The sequence below is a fragment of the Thermobia domestica genome, chromosome 1 (genome assembly GCF_964235325.1).
Source record: "Thermobia domestica chromosome 1, izTheDome1.hap1.1, whole genome shotgun sequence".
Classification (NCBI taxonomy): domain Eukaryota; kingdom Metazoa; phylum Arthropoda; class Insecta; order Zygentoma; family Lepismatidae; genus Thermobia; species Thermobia domestica.
In genome coordinates, this window is record NC_137454.1 from 25,531,668 (window position 1) to 25,552,725 (window position 21,058).

A 21,058-nucleotide genomic window follows, 5' to 3' on the forward strand; every position below is an offset into this window, starting at 1 on the left:
CATAGCAGCTGCCCTGCAACCTCCACAGTGCGGGGTGGCCCAAAGTCTTGCGATGAATAAAGATTTTAAAAAGTAGAACTTCAACCTTACTTCTATCGGCTTTACAACTAGGGCCTCTTCTCTATACTTTGCGGGGAGACCCCGCAAAAGTGTGGTACGCCACTGCCTCGGAACCATATACGTGGTTGTTAATTTTATGATAAATGCTTCTAAAAGTACTAGGTCCTATACAAGGGCACACCTCCGAAAAACTTCGTAACTCGACTAAAATTTGTACACATTCTTAACATAACTATACTTACGTAGCGGAGGAATTATTGCTATAGTCTAAAGATTTGATTTTACACCGTGCTTAATCTAATTAAGTCAGATTTTCTGTTAATATACATAGGTGGCAATAATTAACAATTGCTTATCGTCCTTTCGGACGTAAAATAAAACATGTTTAATACTACATAGACGTATTGGAATCCCTCCCCCCCACCAAAAAATACTTTGGACTCCTCCCAGCAAAAAAAAAAAAAAAAAAAAATCGGTGCACGACTGGTTCTATAATACCTAAGAGCATATTTAATGGACATCTCTTAATAACGGATACCAAAATACGGTCATCATCACCATCATCATAGATAATCTGCCATTATTGACAGGTCAGTTGCCACAGCTTAGAAGCTTCCATGCTCCACAGTCTTCCGCTAACCTCTTCGCCTTCACATGCAATTTTTCTGTTTTGATATCGTCCATTAATTGTTGTCTCCTTCGCAACGTCCCTCGCTTTCCTGCCACCATATTCTCTAGCACATCTCTCATGATGCAATTTCATCTTAGGAAATGACCCAACCAGTTTCTCCTCTTCCATTCAGTAATACCTACAATTATTCTATTTCCCCACCATTTCTATAGCATCCTCTCGTTCGTTTTTCGCTCGACCCTGCTAATTCTCTACATTCTCATTCACACCCACGTTTCCAAAGCTTCCAGTTGTTTTTCATCATTTTTGCATAATGTCCATATTTCTGACCCATATAGTACAATACTCCACACGAAGCATTTCATGAATCTTTTATCTTTAAATAGGGGCCACGGTGGCTCAGTGGTAGAGCGTTCACCTCTGGTGCTAGGGGTCTCGGGTTCAAACCCTGCTCCCGCCAAGTGAACTTTGTGGTGGAAAAACACCGTGTGCGTGGGTTTTCTCGGGGTTCTCCCGTTTCCTCCCACTTTCTTCATTTCACCATTTCCTTCATTACTCATTATCACCGTCTCCTTTAGCGTAGCCGGCATAGCCGTGGGACGTAAAACTCGAAATTTCATTTCATGAATCTTTTTCTCAACTCTTTATACAAGGTCCTATAAAACAGTATTTTCTTCCTCCTATCTTTTTTCGCCATTCCTATTCTTGCTTTTATTTCACGTTCACATTTCATATTATAACTAATAATACTATCTAGGTATCGAAAACTAGTTACCGGTTGTATTTTATTCCCTCATACATCAACACCGACAGCTTCGTTCCAATCACCATGGCTTTTGTCTTTCTAAAATTTATTTTCATTCCATACTCTACAGAGTAATTCCTCAAGTTTTCTAACATATTATTGATGTTCTCTTCAGATTCTGCAACAAATGGTATACAGTTTGTAAACCGTATACACCTCCTACTGAAATGCAGCCTTCATTTTGTAGACTCTTTTTTTTTTTTTTACTATATTTTCTAGACATGTATTAAATAATGTAGGCGAGAGACAGCATCTCTGTCGAACTCTCCTTCGAATTGTACTCTCTTCAGTCATTTTCTTCCTTATTCTAACACTTACCATACTTGTTGGTTCATATAAACGTTTTTTATGAGTCTTCAATCTTTCCATTCCAATCAAACTTTCTCTAGAATTTCTAACAACAATTACCAATTCACGCGGTCAAAAGCCTTATCTAGATCAATAACTGCCATATACCCTCCTTTACGTTTTGTAAAAACCTTTCACCGGTCACCCTTAATAATCCCATTGTTATCTCTTGTGCCCTTACCTCTCCTGAACCCTTTTTATTTTGACAATCTGGGAGCCCTACGCGTAGGACAAGTACAGAACTGAAAAAAAAATCAAAGATACTAACTAAACATGTGGTTGTTCAAAATGCGAGCGTCTTGACTTTGATTTTTTTTTTTTTTTTTTTTTTTTTTGCTCAGCACTGAAATTCTTTTGCTGACAGGTAAGTAGTAACAGGAAACCAAGAAGGCACTGAGACAGAGAAGGTGGGTCATTAGCTAAGATCTCCAGAAAAGGTATCTTCAAATGAAATTTAAAAAAAATAAAATAAAATAGGCTTATCGAATTTCTCAACAGTAAGTAGAGGTCACTCAACATGATTATTTCTCTAGATTTCAGCATTTTGCCTTAAAGAATTTCCCTTTCTCCTAGTTGCTAAATTTTCCTATCAAATTACCCTAGATTAAGAAAAATTTCTCTATTACAAACATTGTTACGTACAGCGCAATATTGTATACAAGATATCTGATGAGTTAATCTCGTAACTCTCTATATAGAACAAGCTACAATTTTTCTTTATCTCGTATATTATCTATCTGATATATTACTTTATAATCAATACCATAAGTATCCGGTTCGGTATTTCAATTCGCGAATATAGATTAATTATAAGAATCTGCTAGTTAACAGGTATTTTACTACATATAACAAACTAACTAACTCTACGGTCTACGGGGAGGGCCCGGTGTCTCAGTGGTAGAGCGTTCACCACTGGTGCATGGGGTCCCTGGCTCGATCCCAGCTCGCGCCAAATGAACCTTGTGGTGGATAAACACCGTGTGCATGGGTTTCCTCGGGGTTCCCCCGTTTCCTTTTACTTTCTTTATTTCACCATTTCATTCATTTCTCATCATCTCCGTCTCCTTTAGCCTAGACCGTGGGATGTAAAACTCAAAGATTTCATTTTTTTCTATGGCCGATGGGGAAAAGCATGGTTGCACAGTGATAGAGCACTTAATTCTGGTGCGTGGGGTTCCTGAATCGATTCCCAGCCAAGTAACTTTATAGTGGACAACATCGTGTTCGTGGGTTTTTGTAGGGTATTTCAGTTTCCTTCCACTTTCTCATTCCACCAATTCTCCCATCATCATTCACTTGCCATAATCATCGGATCTCTCAGCCTAAAGGGAAGGTTAAATTGAATTGGTGGAAGGTTAAATTGGTGGAAGGTTAAATTGGTGGAAGGTTAAATTGGTGGAAGGTTAAATTGGTGGAAGGTTAAATTGAAATATTTCATTTCATTTCATTTTTCATTTCATTTCAAAGCTCTCCATTGACTTCTGTCTTTAGTCAACTAAAGCCTGTGACAAACATCTTGGCATTTCAGCTAAACGAATAAAACGCAAGTTGGCTAAGCAGATGATCTACACAGCACGATCAGATGGCAGGAATAGGCTGAACTGAATGTGTACAAAATAAACGTGGGAATACCGCAGGCCTCTCATTTGCTACCAACATTTAAAGGGAACTTGGAGCGCCGCCTTCAAATGCCAAGATGTTTGTCACGCCGTTTAGATAAAGTTCTACTTTGTATTCCTATTTCTGCAAAATCTATCTTAATACTGTCCTTCCACCTGCGCCTAGGTCTTCCTAATGGCCATTTCCCCATTGGATTTCGAGTTAAAACTTTGAAAGCATTTCTACTTTCTTCAATTCTGGCTACAAGACACGCCTATCTGAGCCTCCCAGACTTGACGACCCTAACAATGATTTGTTAGATATATCCTCATGTTATCCTTCAAGCATGTTATCCTATTGAGTTCCATGTGATCTATTTGCTTATATATGTCTTACATTTGGACAATATTTTTACCTTAACAGAATTTAAAATTTTAAAAGTTGAAGACAAATTTAGGCTTTATCTCATTAATTGTATAGGGCACGGTACCTCAGTGAGAGAATGCTTACTGCTGGTGCGTGGGGTACCTGATTCAACCCCCAGCCGAGTAAGTTTATGGTGGATAAAATTGTATCTGTGGGTTTTCTAGAGGCATTCCCATTTTCCTTCCCCATTATCATTCCATCACCACTCACTTGCCTAAAATAATTCGTTTCCCTTAGCCCAACAGGCATGATCGTGGGACTAGTCCAGTAACTTTAAGCTCCAAAAGAGCTTGAATTGGAAACAAATAGAAAAGAGATGAAACGTTTTGCAATAATCTCAGTTTCATGTCCTAGTTAACATACTAAAAGTTCGAAAGCTCCGGGGTGGAACGTGGGTTATGACGTCATCAATATGGCTGCCGTAGGAATTTATAGGGTAATTTTAATGTCTATAAACTCTCACAGAATTAATGAGAAAGGTCATTTTTACAGCAAATTACAGATAAATACTTGAAAAATGTTTATGTAGCAGTATATTACATATATCTAACATTTCTTCTGAGTTGTATTAACCGAAAATGAGAAAATGTCAGTTTTTCAAATCTTTTCTTTTTGAAGTTTATAAATAACTAGGTAATTATGACATCTTTTTCGTTAATTATGTAATACACTCGTAGAGCTGTAAAACGATGCAATTACGTTTTCTCTATCATTAATAGTAAGGAAGGTAAGTTAATTTATTTACCACAAGATGTGATTATTCACTAGGCAGACTACACATTTGTGATATAACTTTCTTATATTAGAATTTTAAGGTGATATATTTTTAAACCCTGCTCAAGGCTCGTTAATACATATGAATATTCTCAAGGGATACTAAAATGTCTGTTCTTCTAATCATGGCACACATCTCAACGTTTATTTTTTAAAAAAATAACTATAATATATCTAAATAATATAAAGCGCTAATTTGAATTGAAAAAGTACGTGAATGATAGGGATACATTCTCTTTTTTTGTCTTATCAACTTTTCTGCCTGGTTGAAAGTGAGACGTACGTAATTTGAACCAGGGGTCAAAGTGAGGGGAACGCGAGAGGACGCCGTCTCCAACCTCGAAAAAATATGTATGGCGTTCCCCCAATTCCTAAAACATTACAATGGGCAAAGATAGGCAGGGGGAACGGCGTGACGTCATGCCCCTAGCTACCGTCCCCTTACCTTTTCAGATCTACTTTTACCCCTGATTTGAACAAAAAATAACATTTATTGACAATATTAATTTCTAATTGAACCACGTAATAATGGTGCATTGTAACTAACAATAATTAACGCATTATGAAAATAAATGAACAAAAGCACTGAAAGGCAATATGGAGTGCCACAAACGATTAGAGTTGATACACTATGAATAACTAAATGTCTTCAAAACTTTGCTATTAAAAACATGCATCACATCTCAATCATCTTTCTCACGGACAGATAATGGAGACTCCTGTAGAGAAGGTTAATACGTGTAGTCATAATCGAAATTGGGAGTATTGGAGTTGCTACACCCACTACCATTGCAATATCTACATAAACAGAACACTGTAAACTAACACTACGACAACGACAACCTTGTTCACATCCAGTTTCACACTTGTAAGATATTAACTTTAACATGAATTCGGGAATCCGGATTTTATTGAGTTAAAACTGGTTGCAGAGAACCATTTTTGATCCTTCCCCATAAAGTGGGTAGCAAGTCGTTGCTCCTCCACTGCACCTGAACATAAACACGTTTAGAATACTCTCTTGCTGCCGCAGATGTTGGGGGAAGTCGAGCAAGTTCCATCCGAGAAACGATAGGGCGTGTTGTCACTGCTTCTAGGAAACACTGGTATCGAAGAATATTCAAAGACGTCGTTGGCTTTGAAGCACCATGCAAGGCCAATAGAAATTGCTCGCCTGCTCCTGTTACTTCTTGAGCATTTGCATTGGGATTATTGAATATTGAAGTAAATTGTCGTAGATTAGGCTGTGTTTGGAGAAGTCTGAATGCTATTTTTTTTCCCCTTGGCCAAACAAAAATGACGTGTGTCACATCTGGAAACAGCATGTAGAAATAACATCTCTTGACATAAATCTCGGAGTGTGTCTTGCAAGAGAGTTTAAATGGTAAGTCCCTGAAGGGCATTTTCCCACAGGTGACTTTTGAAAGTAAATGGAATCATTATCGGGAGCAAGTGTAATTAGAAGGACGAGCAAATCGACATCTGCGCCAACCACCACAGTTGCTTTATTTTCTGCCATCTCCAGTGCTGTCATAATTATCAATGTATCAGGATATCAGTCTGCACTTGTCGGGTCAAAATATACCCAAACTCAAGGTGATTTCTTATATCAGCAATAAATCGTATCTTATTTTCCGAATTGCTCGACACTTCTCTTGGGCTAACGTTCACATCATGTTTTCTGTGAAGTGGGTCAAGTGACTGAAATTTTGCCTGATGACGCCTGTTCTCTTCACTTTTTGTGCTGGGTATGGAATAAGCGTCAAAGACGACAATGCAGTTATGCTTCCTTACATGGGTGGAGTACAGTACATATAATTATTTGTAAGTCAGGCATTGTGACCAAGCAAATCTTCGCAATAAATATCCACCATCTACAATACAGGCACAATCTTGAGGAGGACATAGATACTTGACACTTCCGATACAATTATCTATTATATCATACAATACGGATTTCGGTGTTTTTCTCATGTGACAATCATCAGACGAAGATGGAAGTTGAGTTGTTAGTTCATGGTTTAAACATTTCTGGAGGTCCTCATCGGTTTTCGCAACACAAATTACTCTGAAGAATAACTGCATGGTGTTTGTAGGAGTAGCCACGCCGTCGTTGATCTTGACAGCGCTAGTCATATGGGCTAATGTCCGCACTCTGTCATTTCGATATAAATGAACTTCCTCAAAAGATTTCCCTACAATTCGTCTCGATGCAGCTTTTCCGACATTAACTGCATCGTCACAATTAATAGCCACACTTGCTGTAATACCACTTGATAAAGATATGAGCTCGGAAGGTTTTGTGAACGGAGAATGAGATGCAAATCACGCCACTACTTTTTTACAATCGTTACAATGATGTATACTTGTTATGACTTCCGAATCTGAATGTGCTGTTCAGAGGAAGTTAGTTCCAAACCAAAAAATTACTCAAGTACTTAATGAGCTCTGAAAATACACACATCCCTCGCACTCATCGATTCATGGTGCTATTCGTTACCCCATGTCCATGCATCAGGCTGCCAGATGATTTGAACAATCTCGTCAATACTTGTTCTACCGTCATGTCACTCCAATTACCAGCCCACATTTTGTCGGTACATCTAATTGCAAACTGTTCTGCGGTGACAAATTTTTGGAACTCTTCTGGTATCAGTCTTTCTACTAATGTTCCCATCTGTTGCAGGTATAAATGTGCACATTTTGCATATACAAGGTGGCTAGCTGTATGAAAAAAGTAATAATATTTTTTCACAACTAGACACAATCCCCAATCTCCAGTGCGTTCCACACGCACAAACAGTCTCATGATGCTAACTTGTTCATGGTACTGTATCCATAATTTGGCAGTCTCACTACTCGACTTTACTTCCTTCATAAAAGTCTGTAGTTTTTCCATTGTCGTCATTATTGTGGGAATGTCGGGGAAATCTGCAATGGCTTGAATGTCTAATGTGGCTCAGTGTAATGCTTGGAGGATTGCAGATCTAATCTGGTTAATTTCTAGATTCTGCTTGAAATGAATACCAAAGCTGAGCTCCGTGACAAAATGAGTTCTAAATGAGCGCGCAAATGAATGAATAAAATTATGTTATCAATTACTCAGAACTGAAAAATACAAAAGATATGTAAATTATTTTAATTACAATATAGACCAATATTGAAAGCATACATAGAAACATCAATACAAATGAACGGTTCACAAATTTGTATTTTGTTCATGGTTTAACAATTCAGAAATTTTAAAATAAAATCCACAATAATAAAATATTGTGGACATTTTGCATGCACAAATTTTCTGTTAGTCTAGTAAAGACACACAATGAATAGGAAAACCCCAAGTGGGTGTTTCTGTATCATGTTCCAATTAAAATAACAGCCTCTCGAAACTCTTAGCTGTAAAGCTTTTAACTCAAATTTACTTAATACTTTTGCCTGTTGTTTAAGGTATTCATACGGCTTCTTAGTGAGACGCGGCCAATACTTGGAGGAGCACTCCTGTGATGAACTAAACATATGTTTTACTATTCCAGAAAAATATTCATATCTACTTGAAATTCTTGAGATAAAATCTAAAAATATCTGTTTGAGAAATTCTAAGAATATTGTATTACAGAACGTGTCTGGCTAGTGAATACGCGTAACCACACCTTACGGTAAATAAATTCATATAACTCCCTTATTATTAATGATAGAGAAAACCTATTGGTACCGTTTTACAGCTCTAAGTCTGTCTTAAATGACTAAGGGAAAAACGTGTCATTTTGTTGTATAACTACCTAGTTATTTATAGAGAAATGTTAAGAAAAAAGACTGAAAAATGACATGTTCTCACTTTTGATTAATATAACTCAGACGAAATGTTAGATATATGTAAGATATTGCTACATAAACATTTTTCAAGTTCCTCTCCGTAATTTGGTGGAAAATGACCTTTCTACGTTAATTCTGTTATAGGCATTTAAAAATTACCCTATAAATTCTTACAGCGGCCATATTGATGACGTCATAACTTCAATTCCACAGCCCGGAGCTTTGGGGATTTGTAGTATGTTAACTAAGGCATGAAACTGAGACTATTGCAAAAGGTTTAATCTCTCCCCTATTTTTTCCAATTCATTGCATAAAGGTCCTGGACTAGTACGTTAAACTAAAAGAGAAATTTCATTAATTGTTCTGTCGTTTTGGTAGGCTTAATAAGAACATATATTTCAGCATCAGTTTCACGTCAATAATTCCCACGGTTCTCGCACAGCAACAATTTTTGGGTTTACAAAGGAATTCGCTTTCCCTGTTTTTTCGTAAACTTCACATGAGCTTTTACCGTACTTTCACGCACATCATTTTGTTTCGCACAACAAGATCTATCGATTTGTGTATGTGTCATTCTCGGACAATTTTTTTCCTCGTTAACAGCTAATAATACATTTGTATGTTTTCCTTTCAGCAATTTATTGCATATTATGACGTTTACGTCCACCTTAACGTATTATAAAGACGGGCATCAGTAACATCAGAGCTTTTTATAAATAGGAAGAAAGTCTATAGGTTAGTTCTTTCCTATCACTTCGGTATAATTTCAGTTTATCAATTCATGTAAGTTAATGGTTTTCAAATAGCTTATATATGTACAGTAGAACCCCTCTAATCCGTCACTTTTCGGACTGTGGGTATGGTCGGAATGCAAAAACAAGTCGGATTATCAGAAAATACAGAAAAATGCCGATTTACGGTAAAATGCACAATGTCTGAACTCAAAACTGACTGAATTGCTCTCTACAATAAAAACAAACAAACAGTAAACACTAAAAACTGCACACCACGGCACGGTACAGTACAGTACAGTATGCACAACGAAAGGAACGCTACAAGAAATGACAGAGCACTAAAGCGGATATGCGATAACAGTAAGTAAACAACCATGCCGCGACGGTAGTAAGCGACAAATGGGTCTCGTGAGTCACAGACGAGTCGGCACAAGTTCGGCTCGAGCAAGGTCGAATCAACCGGAATGGCGGACCAGCCGAGGGCAGACAAGAGGGGTTCTACTGTATATCTATTCTCTATTACATACACATACAAAACATGATTCTATTTTGCTTTGTCAATAGATTGAAAATGGCAAGAGGGCTTCAGGTGGCTTTTTCTTCTGATATGGAACAACCAGAAAAGAGCCAAGGATATCGTGTCTATAAGAGACGATGGCTAATCCTTCTGCTCTTCGTCTTGGATTCAACGTCCAATGCTTTCAACTGGATTCATTACTCCATCATCGCCAATATTGTAATTAGATACTATGGTGTTAGCAGTTCGGCTGTGGACTGGCTATCTTTAATTTACATGGCAGTGTACATTCCTCTTATATTTCCAGCATCTTGGTTTTTAGACGTTAAGGTAAGTCCACTTCGAAACACTATACATAAAATATAATCTACCTCTGATATCTACTGTCAGCAGTAGCCAGTGAACATAACGAAATGGTCACATGACCTATTGAAGCTAATTTCTTGGACTCCTTGTCACACATCCGTCCTACCAGTTATCATAGGCAGGGGCGGATTAAGGCTTTTGGGCCCTGGAGGCGACTATTTCAAGGGGGCCCTATGTCACGAATAACTCCAGTGCATAAACTTTCTTTCTTGCCTTCCACAGCCTCATAGATTTATCGAAACACCGAGAACTATGCCGCAATATTTTAAGTGCCCCAAGTTTACAATAATTAGTTTAATTACATTCATTATTAATTTTTAAATGCTCATATACTGCAGTGTAACATACAAATTCCAAATACAAGCTAAATGGTCTCACAACGAAATAAGTATCGTCAAAACGCTGGTGGAAGAAGACTTAACTCTATCAATACCGCGAGCGTAGCAAGCGGGAAAAAAATAGCAAGGGTCTGAAGCCTATAATATAAAAAGTTGATTGCTATGTTTTTTAGCATTAAAGAGAGGAATTTTTGGGGCCCCCTGAGCCTGGGCTCCATTGGTTCCGCCCTTAATCCGCTCCTGATCATAGGAACAACTGTACTGTACAACAGTTGCATTCGGGCCCATTTTTAGCATTTGCTTCAGTCAATTTAGGTGACTTATTTGTGATTAAAATAGGTAAATATTAAATATTAAGTGATTGTTTCTAAAGAAGATTGAGCCCGGATAGTCAATATTTCTACTTTTTCTTTAGGGTCTGAGATCGGCAGTATTATTTGGAGCTATTTTAACCTTTGCTGGCTCTTGGATTAAAGTTGGTTCAGTGTCTCCGGATCGATTCTATGTTACATTCATTGGGCAGACTCTAGCAGCCTTAGGTCAACTCTTTGTACTTGGAATTCCACCGAAATTAGCCGCTGTTTGGTTCGGCCCCGACGAAGTATCTTCTGCCTGTGCAATCGGAGTGTTTGGGAATCAGGTAAGATGTGTTATGTAACCATGATTCTTTACTGTATACATGTTAACAGTTTGACAGAGTCATGTTGTTCACTAATTGTTCATGTCATGCTACCCTTCGCATGTTCCTGCTTTATTTATGAGTACGAAGTCATAAAAGAAAGGCATTGATAAAGTACAAATCACGTTTACCAGTTTTCTATTATTGGTTAACTGGTTCGTTTTCGATGTAAACATTATGTGCTTCATACTCACATAAAAAACAATATTGTTTCACAATAAACCTACTATGAATCAGAATAATATTATATTTTTATTTCAGTTTTGAATTTTCTGTCCAATTTTCATAACCAGGGATAGAGACCCAACGAAGATTCATAGGAATAAGGACTAATAAAAATGTTCTGCGATTATGGATAGACATGTCTACAATACGGAACTTCAATTTCAATTTTAATTTTCAATTTATTAATGACTTAGTGAAGTCTTGTGCTTTATCTTCCACTTGGTCTAATATATATTTACATTGTCAATAAAACAAGTAAAAATAAAATAGAAAGGGAAAAAAGAAAAACGTACCTAGTGTGGTAAGAACATTGAAAAGAGAACACATTATTTTTTTAAAAAATAGTAATGACCCTGTGTTAGATAGAAAACAACGAAATAGATCTTGATTTAGTCGTGCTGATAAGTCTGAAAGAAGTAATTTTTGAGTTGGTTTTTTCACATGGCTATGGAGGCTGACTTTCGAATAACTTCTGGAAGGTCATTCCAAATTTCACGGCTGTGGCAGTGAATTTATTTGACACAGCAAAAATTTTATGCCTTGTCAGCGAAAGTAGGGATGTTTCATTACTCGTGCTGTTGCGTTGATGTGATTCGTGCTAAAATTGAAAGCGTGACATTAAGTCTGTTTTTTTGTACTTATTATTATCTTAAATAAAGTTGTAAGCATGTAATATCTACGTCGTGATACCTTCAATTGCATCCGCTACAGCTTTTCAAAGTAGCTGGTTAAATGATCTGAATATTTCAAGTTAAGAGCCTGCGTTACTAAAAATAATACAAAATTTACTATTTTTCTTTTGCTTGTTTATTCATAAGTGAAAGGAGATAATGAAATGCAAGTTACCACAGTCACAGATAATGCTATTCTACAACAGAAAATATGAACCTGAAGAATGTTCAGTATTGTCAGCCATAGAAATTACAGTGTTGCCAGAAAAAAATTCCCTAAAATCTAAGTTAAGGCAGAGAGTAGAGGAACAAACTCAACTGCATTTGGTTAGGGGAAGGGAGGGTAAGTTGACGATAGTAAGCTTCTATGCATGTTTTGTCAGCCTTGTGTTGATGAAATGTTTCGATTTTATGTTCACGGCAATTATTAGACTTTCGTTTTACTCTGTTAATTGTTTGATGGTTTAAAAATCAAAAGTTACGATGATATTTCACTTTTATTGACCCCATATCGCTTTCGTCATCTTACCCTCCTATGCGGGTAAGATGACTTCCATAGGTGGGTAAGATGACGAGACAAAAAGCGAGAACAGAATTGGACTGGTTATTGTATTTCAAACGCAGTATTTTCCAGAATACACAAATAATAACATGAATAGAAGAATATGAACACAAGCGCAATGTGATTTCAAGCGCAAAAGTCACAGATATATGCTTTGAATTTTGCTTCTGTGACAGGCAATTCAGTACAAGCAGCATGGGCCCAATTGTGACACACATTACAAGCGAACCACGTTTCACTTTTTACCATATTCATTACATACTACACACACTTCTTCCCCCCAAAACATCGGAATCGTCGTCTTCGTCCATGTAAGTCACTGATATAGAAGAGTTAAATGAGTCGACTGAATATAAATCCTTAATACATGTCTTCTTTTTATGCTACGGAGATTTGTCTTTTCGTTTCTGTGTTCCTTTTTTCTGGGTAATCATATCTTCTCTTGTCTTCTGTCTGGGTTATTTCCCGGCTTTCCTTTTTCCAGAGTTCTTTTGACAGGACTTCTGGTGATAAGCAACGAAGGCAGCTTCTTTCGCTGTTTCCTTCCTTTGTTAACTGCTTTAGGAAGAAGGTGTAGACCATTGTATCATTTTGCATTTGAGAGTCCAGGGTCTGCATGAGATGGTCCGAGTTCAAAAATGGAAGAATCGGGTTCTGCAAGTGTTGATGCCGGTTCAGAGTGTATTTGGTTAGATTGCGAAAAGGAACGAGACAATTTTGGAATAGAAGGTTTAGGTACTGATACAGATGATGCAGATGCTGAGTTAGACCTTATAGTTGTTGAATGTTCCGTGGCATTTATTTCAGTTGCTGCGGTCGCTGTAACTTCAGGAACATATTGGTTTTCGGTTGTCAATGATGGCTCGAATCAGAATCACTGAAAATCTGAAAATTTAATGGCACTAACCCTGTAGAACGGAAACCCTTTACTGCGTGACTGATCGTGGCCACCCTCCTATATGCCACGTTGAATGGCAGCAACATTCTTTATGCTGATTCTCTCACCTGGATGAGCCATCAAGTAGTCATCACAATCACGGCTATATGCAGTTTTCAATAGACTATAGAAGGCAACATCCAAAGGCTGCATCCGGTGGCGGAGGAAATCCTAAGAGGCTAAAATGATTTTCTCTGCACACGTTAACTGCCTGTAATGTAATATGGGATGGGACTCATTGCAGATACCAGCAGAGCCAGGAGGAGCATTGTTCAAAAAGTGTTCCTGCATACGTACCTTAGGGAAAATAAAGAATGGTGGGACGTAGTTGCCAACAGCACTAAAACAACAAGCCACACTTACATTCACACCTCTTTCAGAAGAAGAAACTTTAATTACTCTTCGATTTCCTTTTGAACTTAATAGGTTAGGGATTTTCGTGGGTACAGTTGAACAGCTCGTTTGATCCATGTTAAAAATCTGATGAGATTCAAAGTGTTTCTCATTTAAAACATCTTTATAGACATTAAGGAACTATTCAACATTTGTTTTGTTGAAAGCAACTAGCCTCCCTGCAGATGAAGGTTCCGCTTTTCGCAGAGCGTAAAGAAATTTATCCAAAAAGGTCTTGATGAAGTCCTTGCCGGCCTTCTTCTTTCTTGGTTGAATCGCTGAGAAATCTTCATAGTCTCGACATAGTCATAAACTATTCTTCAAAATTGCTCCCTTGTTGGGCTCACGCAGTTCGGGCAAGATGACGAATTCGCCATCTTGTCCGCCTATTTGATTCGTCATCTTACGCGAAACAGCCATTTTTATTGCAAAAGAGACAAATCTGTCATCAGGTTATTTCTGAGTTACATTGAACTATTGATGTAATTAATATACTACATTATTTCGAAAAAACAGAAATCATGTCCTGGGGACTTATCTCAATAGCTTCAGACGTTATTTTCTGACACCGGAATCTTACAACGAACCGACGTGCAAACAGTCAAAGCACTCCTGGTCAACTGGAACATGGCCGATTGGAATAGTTTCTATCTCCCAATACGTGTAGCACTAGTGCCTTCCCAACCGCATGAAGGCTGTGTTGCCATATCAGTTCAGGACTCTGAAATTGACAATTCGTCATCTTAGACACCTCGTCAACTTACCCTCCTTTCCCCTACGTATCATATTGTTTTGGTTTCCTGTGAACTACTTTTTAAATAATAGTTGTATTTAGTTTGTAATAAACAAAATAGTTTTAACATACAGTTGTTAAAACTAAATAATAATGTTAATTAAAACGTAGTTCACAAGAAACCGAAACAACATGATACGTAATCAAATGCAGTTGAATTCACTCCTCTACTCGCTGTCTTAACTTAGATTTTAGGGAAATTGTTTTTCTAGCAACACTGTCATTTCTATGGATTGCAACACTCAACATTCTTCAGGTTCATATTTTCTGTTGTAGAATAGCATTATCTATGATTGTGGTAACTTGCATTTCATTATCTCCTTTCACTGATGAATAATCAAGCAAAAGAAAATGGTAAATTTCGTATTATTTTTAGTAAGGCAGGCTCTTAAATATACAACGGAAGCAGGCATTTTGAATTCTTTGCAGTCTATTCGATAGATGGTCGCTAAAATCTAAATAAATTGCATTGCAGTATTCTTATTGCACAAGTCTCATAATTCAAGTTTACTATGATCATTAAGTAAAAGAGACACTAGCATAGCTCACATGTCTTTTGAAGAAACAATCAGTATCATTCCGTTCCTCATTCCTAGTAATATCATACTCCTAAGGCACGGTGATGTGTGGTATGAAGAAAGCTCGTTTGATAGAAAATATCTGAGTTTGTGCATATTCTTGGATTTTTTTCTCCCCATGTCCTCCCGTTTAGCATCTTCTCTTCATATACTTTCATAATAATTATGAATTTGTGTATATTTTATCTTTTTAGTCTACATAATTGGCCAAGGACTTTCTAGTGTAATTCACGGTCATTGAAAAAATATTTTTGGAATTTTCTGTTGTACATTCTCTTTAAAGATATATACTTTATTTTATCTGATGTAGAGATCATTCACTTATTCAAAAGTTTTTGTAGAATATTAATAATCTATTGTATAAACACAATATTCAGTATATTCGGAAATGATATGACAGTTGTGCCGAGATCAATAATATTTTGGTCCGTAAGTGACGCACATGAAGATGAACAGCACTTGTGATCCTTTTTCTGTAATCTAATAACATTAGTTTTAAAAATCTCTTTCAAATAGTATTTTCTTCAATTTTCTCACCTACCTCTCTAATGCCAACTCACATTTACTTCTGTCTCTTCTTTAACTCTTACCTGCGCATGTCCCTTCTTTTACTTTATCCAGTCCCTACTTTAACACTTGCTTTTCCTGATCTTTCTTCAACTATTACTTTCTTCTGTCCCTAATTGAACTCATACTTGCCTTTGTTCCTCTCTGGTTAACTCTTACTTGCCCCTTTCCTTGGTTCAACTATTACTTGCTCCTGTCCCTACTTTAACTGTTACTTGCTTCTGTTCTTTGTTCAACTCTTACTTGCCTTTTGTTCGTATTTGAACTCTTTTTTACTTCTGTCCCTTCTTTAACTCGTTCTCTTGTGGCTTCATATTTTCAAAATTTCAACCATCTTATCAAATTATATATTACATCTTTTATTGTTTTATAATCAGGGTTTGTAATCTATTTGCAAGCCAAAGGTGGTTGTTTCTCTTTCCTACCAACGATAAGTTATCGTCAAATCTTCTTATCGTATTGAACAATCTCTTTGAAAAAGAAATGAAATGAAATTTTTGAGTTTTACGTCCCACGATTATGCCGGTTAGGCTAAAGGAGACGGTGATGATGAGAGATGAATGAAATAGTGGAATGAAGAAAGTGGGAGGAAACGGGAGAACCCCGAAAAACCCCACGCACACGGTGTTTGTCCACCACAAAGTTCACTTGGCGGGAGCAAGGTTTGAGCTCTTTGTTTTCATACTTATTATTATAAATGAAAACATTCTTCGTTACTTCTTCCATTCTATACTTCAAGGATGTTATAAATAGAGGATCTGCCCATATGTATCTTCATCCTATTAAATCGATGAAGCCAAAAAAACAACCGAGCATCGGCACGTCTGATTGGCTACTCTCGTATCTGCCATCGTCTGATTGGCTACTTTCGTTTCCTCCATGATTGTTGGCTCAAAACATGGCGATCTTATTGGGCGCAGTGGGCAGAGTACGGGGGGCGAAACTGTGACGTATGGCTTGAAGATTTTGTTGTAAGGGCAGATCCTCTATTTTATAAGATCCTTGCTATACCTTTTATTTTCTCTTTTTCCTCTTTTCTTTCTTTTCCGCAATTGCTTCTTCTTTTTCGCGCCTCAGTAAGAGATTAGATCGTACGAATGGCGCAGACTTCAATCCATTTCACCTATATAAGTAAAGACTGTTCTTCAAATTTTAATTGTACACATTAGTTCCGGTTTAAGATATGAAGTCCAAAAAAGTAGCAGTTAATTGACAGTGTTTCCGGTGTTATGTTACTAGTAAATGTTAATAATTGATCCAAACTTATATTTATGAAATATTCCAGGAAATGAAATCACTAACTTGAAATGAATATTTTCATCCATTCCCTATACATCATTGTTTATTGAAAAGAATATATGCATTAATTAATAGTATGTGTATATAACACATGAAAATAAAATTGTATAATTTAAAGATAGTTAAAATGAAATTTTTAAAATATCACTTTAAAAACATTGTAAAAACTATATATTACTAACATCGTTTTCTAGATTACAAAAGAGAACTACACTAAACAATTATTCACTAATTCGAAATCCTCAGTCTTATGTGTAATATATTCATTTTAATATCCTATTTAATGAATAATATTCATAGACTAAACTTACATGAAAACATAGTAATTGTGATGGTTCTTGTTTGTTGGTTAGTTTAAAACTCAACGTCCCTTTCACCTCCGAGGCTATATGAAACATGGAGAAAGAGCTTAAGGTGGAATCCGAACTACATGAACCTCCACCGGGAATCGAAACTAAGTCTAAACATATAAAAAGTACGAGTGAATATATTGTTGATTATTATAGTGTTTCGTAAATTTTAGATAGGAAGATTTTAGTTACTAATTGAATAATGATTATAGGATATTGTTTATTGTTATCCTCGGTAGAAGGACAATACTACTTCAGATGCACCTTGATTTTTATTTAACAAGTTACATAGAGAAAAGGTTTCAAATAATAATTATAGAAATTATAATTTTTTACAATATTACGCCTGTCATGGAGGAAGACCTCCATGCACGAACTTCTTATGTATTGCTTCTTAGCATAATTAACGAAGTACTTACAGGAAGGTTGGATTGTACAGGCTGAGGTCCATTACTGACAAGGATTCAAAGGTCAACTCACGACGCTAGTTCTGACTGATCCAATGACTGACCCCTTGTTTACCATTTCTTTAGTTTATAATCCTGTCTTTGGCTTCTCACCTGTATCCAGTTCCTTATTTTGCTTTTGTGTTTTTTGACATTTTCACTCTCAATTTTTAAATTTCACTTCCTTGAAAGTGCGTTTACAGAACCTCAACCTGCTTGTTTCTTTTTATTTTTAATCTTAAAACTTTTTAATATACATTGAAGATTTGAAATTACATTACAATAGTATACAGTAAACAATGTAACAACAGTGGTTGCTGTAATAGTTTGATGGATGACGCTGAATTTCTCTTAATATTCAGATGTTCGTAAACCTGGTTCTAGATTGGAAATGCCCTGGGCTTCTTGCTGCCTCCTATCCTTGTGAAGAATCATGACAATTTGGATGATGTAGCTAGTGATCTCTACGTTATGTATCTCTCGATAGCCATTTTTGCGACGGTGGTTCTTCTACTACTGATATTCTGTAAGTATAGAATTTATATTATTACATTAATTAATACTAACTCTCAGGAGAGCATCATTTTTCCTTGTCAAGTTCAAAATGAATTTAAAATTGAAGGTAACATTCGATTTACTGAATTACAACATCTAATTTACTTATATCATTACATAATAGATGATAAATAGAACAACTGAAAAACATAAAACACATAACAACACTATGCCCGGCTTTCCCAACATATTTCTTATATCGACTCCATTTTAGTACACCTTCTTGCCAACGAACCTCATAAGTAATTTGCCGTTTGTAATAAGCTGTTTGATTATTACTTCCCATCGCTTACGGTTGTAGATTTGTGTGTAAGCCTTACACATGTACATATACAACTCTGCAAAGAATAGCAAATAATCCAGAAAGAAATCAATCACTTTCCTATTGTCGACAAAATTATTTCTCCATTCTCAATTTATCACAGCACAGTCTTTACAAATTTGAACTTAGCCTTTGTAATTCCCGCAACACCACCGAGAAAAATAATCAATTATTTGGCATTTTGAATTATAACGCGGTAATTATAAATTTTGTATATCTACTAGCTGAATCTGCTCTCTACACAGCGCATCATTCACATATGAGCATGAATCTCCTTATTATTCCTTACATCTGTACATTTCCCTTTAGAGACACAAGTAAAATACGTCTTGATAAAAATTGGCAAGAGATACCATAAAGGGGAGATTTTTTCGATTACTTTTTCAATATCTCGCACCGTTTGCAAGATTTGAGCCTACTTCGAGTTGGAGTTTTTAATTCATGTATGATCAATGTTTTCTTTCTTCTTGCATGCAGTATGTAATAAGCAAATACATTACACACACAATTAATTATAGTGTCAGTGGTATATGGTGTTCATTGGGCAAAACACTCCAAATAATAAAGATTCAACTTATGTTAGACTGGAGAAATGGTTATCCTTCGTTTTTCATTTTCATTTGGCCATGAAACGAACGTCTGAGAGGTATGCAACCCCACATACAATTGTGTGGTGTTGGAATGTATAATGCGTAGTATATAATGATTTAGTTTTTTCTAATTTCAACACTTCGAGTGAACCCGTAAAAATGTAATAAGGAAATAATGGCCATGTTTTTTTTAATATTCAATTAGAACTGGACAATCTACATAAAATTTGCAATTGATCAGTGAAAACGTTATCTTTCTTGAGCCTGTAGTTTCCGAGATCTCATTCTCCAAATGATTGGCCACAAACATATAAACGTCCACAAACGTATAGTTTAAAAGCACTAAAAAGATGGCAGCACAATTCATTTGCATTTATTTTGGAAAATGCTTATGAATATTCAAAGGCTTTGAAGAATAATTTTAAAAAAATAAACTTCATGAAAAAGGTCTATTTAAATAGTTTATTTAAAGTACACACACTTTAAAACATTTGTCTTTATTAAACGTGAAATCACAAATAACCGTAAATCAAAGGTTTGAAATCCAAAGTTATAGGTTGGAGCTCAGGCGCTTTTGTTGCTATTGTAGCATTATAGTAGATAGATATATTAAAATGATAGTTTTATATGTTTGTCCCCACTCTTTTCGACAATAAGATCTCGAAAACCACAAGTGCTAGAAAGTGCCGTTTTCACTGGTCGATTCCAAATTTTGTGTAGATTGTCCAGTTCTAATTGAATATTTAAAAAGAAAACGTGGGCGTTATTTCTTTGTTACTTTTAGAGGTACACTGGAAGTGTTGAAATTTTAAAAAAGTAAAGCAACATACCCTAGAAGTTATACATTCCAACACCACATAATTGTATACAGGAGTAGTATCTTTCCGGCGTTTGTTTAATGGCCAAATGATAATGAAAAACGATGGATAACCATTTCTCCACTCTAAGATGAATCTTTATTGTTTGGAATGTTTTGCCCAATAAACACCATATATCACTGACACTATAATTAATTGTGTGTGTAATGTATTTGCTTATTACATACTGCATGCAAGAAGCAAGAAAACACTGATCGTACATGAATTAGAAACTCCAACCGGAAGTAGGCTGAAATCTTGCAAACGGTGTGAGATATTGAAAAAAAAATAACCGAAAAATCTCTCCTTTATGGTACTCCTTGTCGATTTTTATCAAGACGTGTTTCGCTTGTGTCTGTAAAGGGACATGTACAGTTGTGTGGTATGACAAGGAGATTCATGCAAATGTGGGTGAATTATGCGCTGTGTAGAGGGAGCAGCTTCAATTAGTTTCTTCTATTTCAATACTTAGTTTTCCACTAGTTTCATTCCTCATTTATTCCAACTGCTTTTTAAACAATCCTTTATTTGTTTGATATTCTTTGATGTATTTATCAACAAGTACGGAAATTAAAATCTATTTATTTAAAAAAAATATTTTTTCGATAACTATCTCTATCTTTTTCCACCGCATTTCGGTGACTACCATGCAGTGGCGTAGAGGAGGGGGCCCAGAGGGGCCGGGACCCCAAAGAGGTCCAACAATGTACCTTGGTACTTTGATGTTTGTAATTTTGTATATATTTTTAAGTTTATATATTTTTTTGTTTGTAATTTTTCTATATGTGTCTATAAAGCACTTGCCCCCCCCCAAACACCCTGG

The 21,058-nt window shown here is 36.2% G+C and overlaps 1 protein-coding gene across 1 annotated transcript in view; it reads left to right on the top strand.

Annotated features, from left to right (window-relative positions):
* Positions 1-21,058, top strand: part of LOC145683833 (choline/ethanolamine transporter flvcr2a-like) — a 65,945-nt gene that overhangs the window by 1,853 nt on the left and 43,034 nt on the right. Inside the window, exons 2-4 of the mRNA XM_081755429.1 lie at positions 9,755-10,037; positions 10,827-11,051; positions 18,296-18,437. Of these exons, the coding sequence (XP_081611555.1) occupies positions 9,762-10,037; positions 10,827-11,051; positions 18,296-18,437 (643 nt within the window). The 5' untranslated portion in view covers positions 9,755-9,761. The remainder of the gene's footprint in view (positions 1-9,754; positions 10,038-10,826; positions 11,052-18,295; positions 18,438-21,058) is intronic.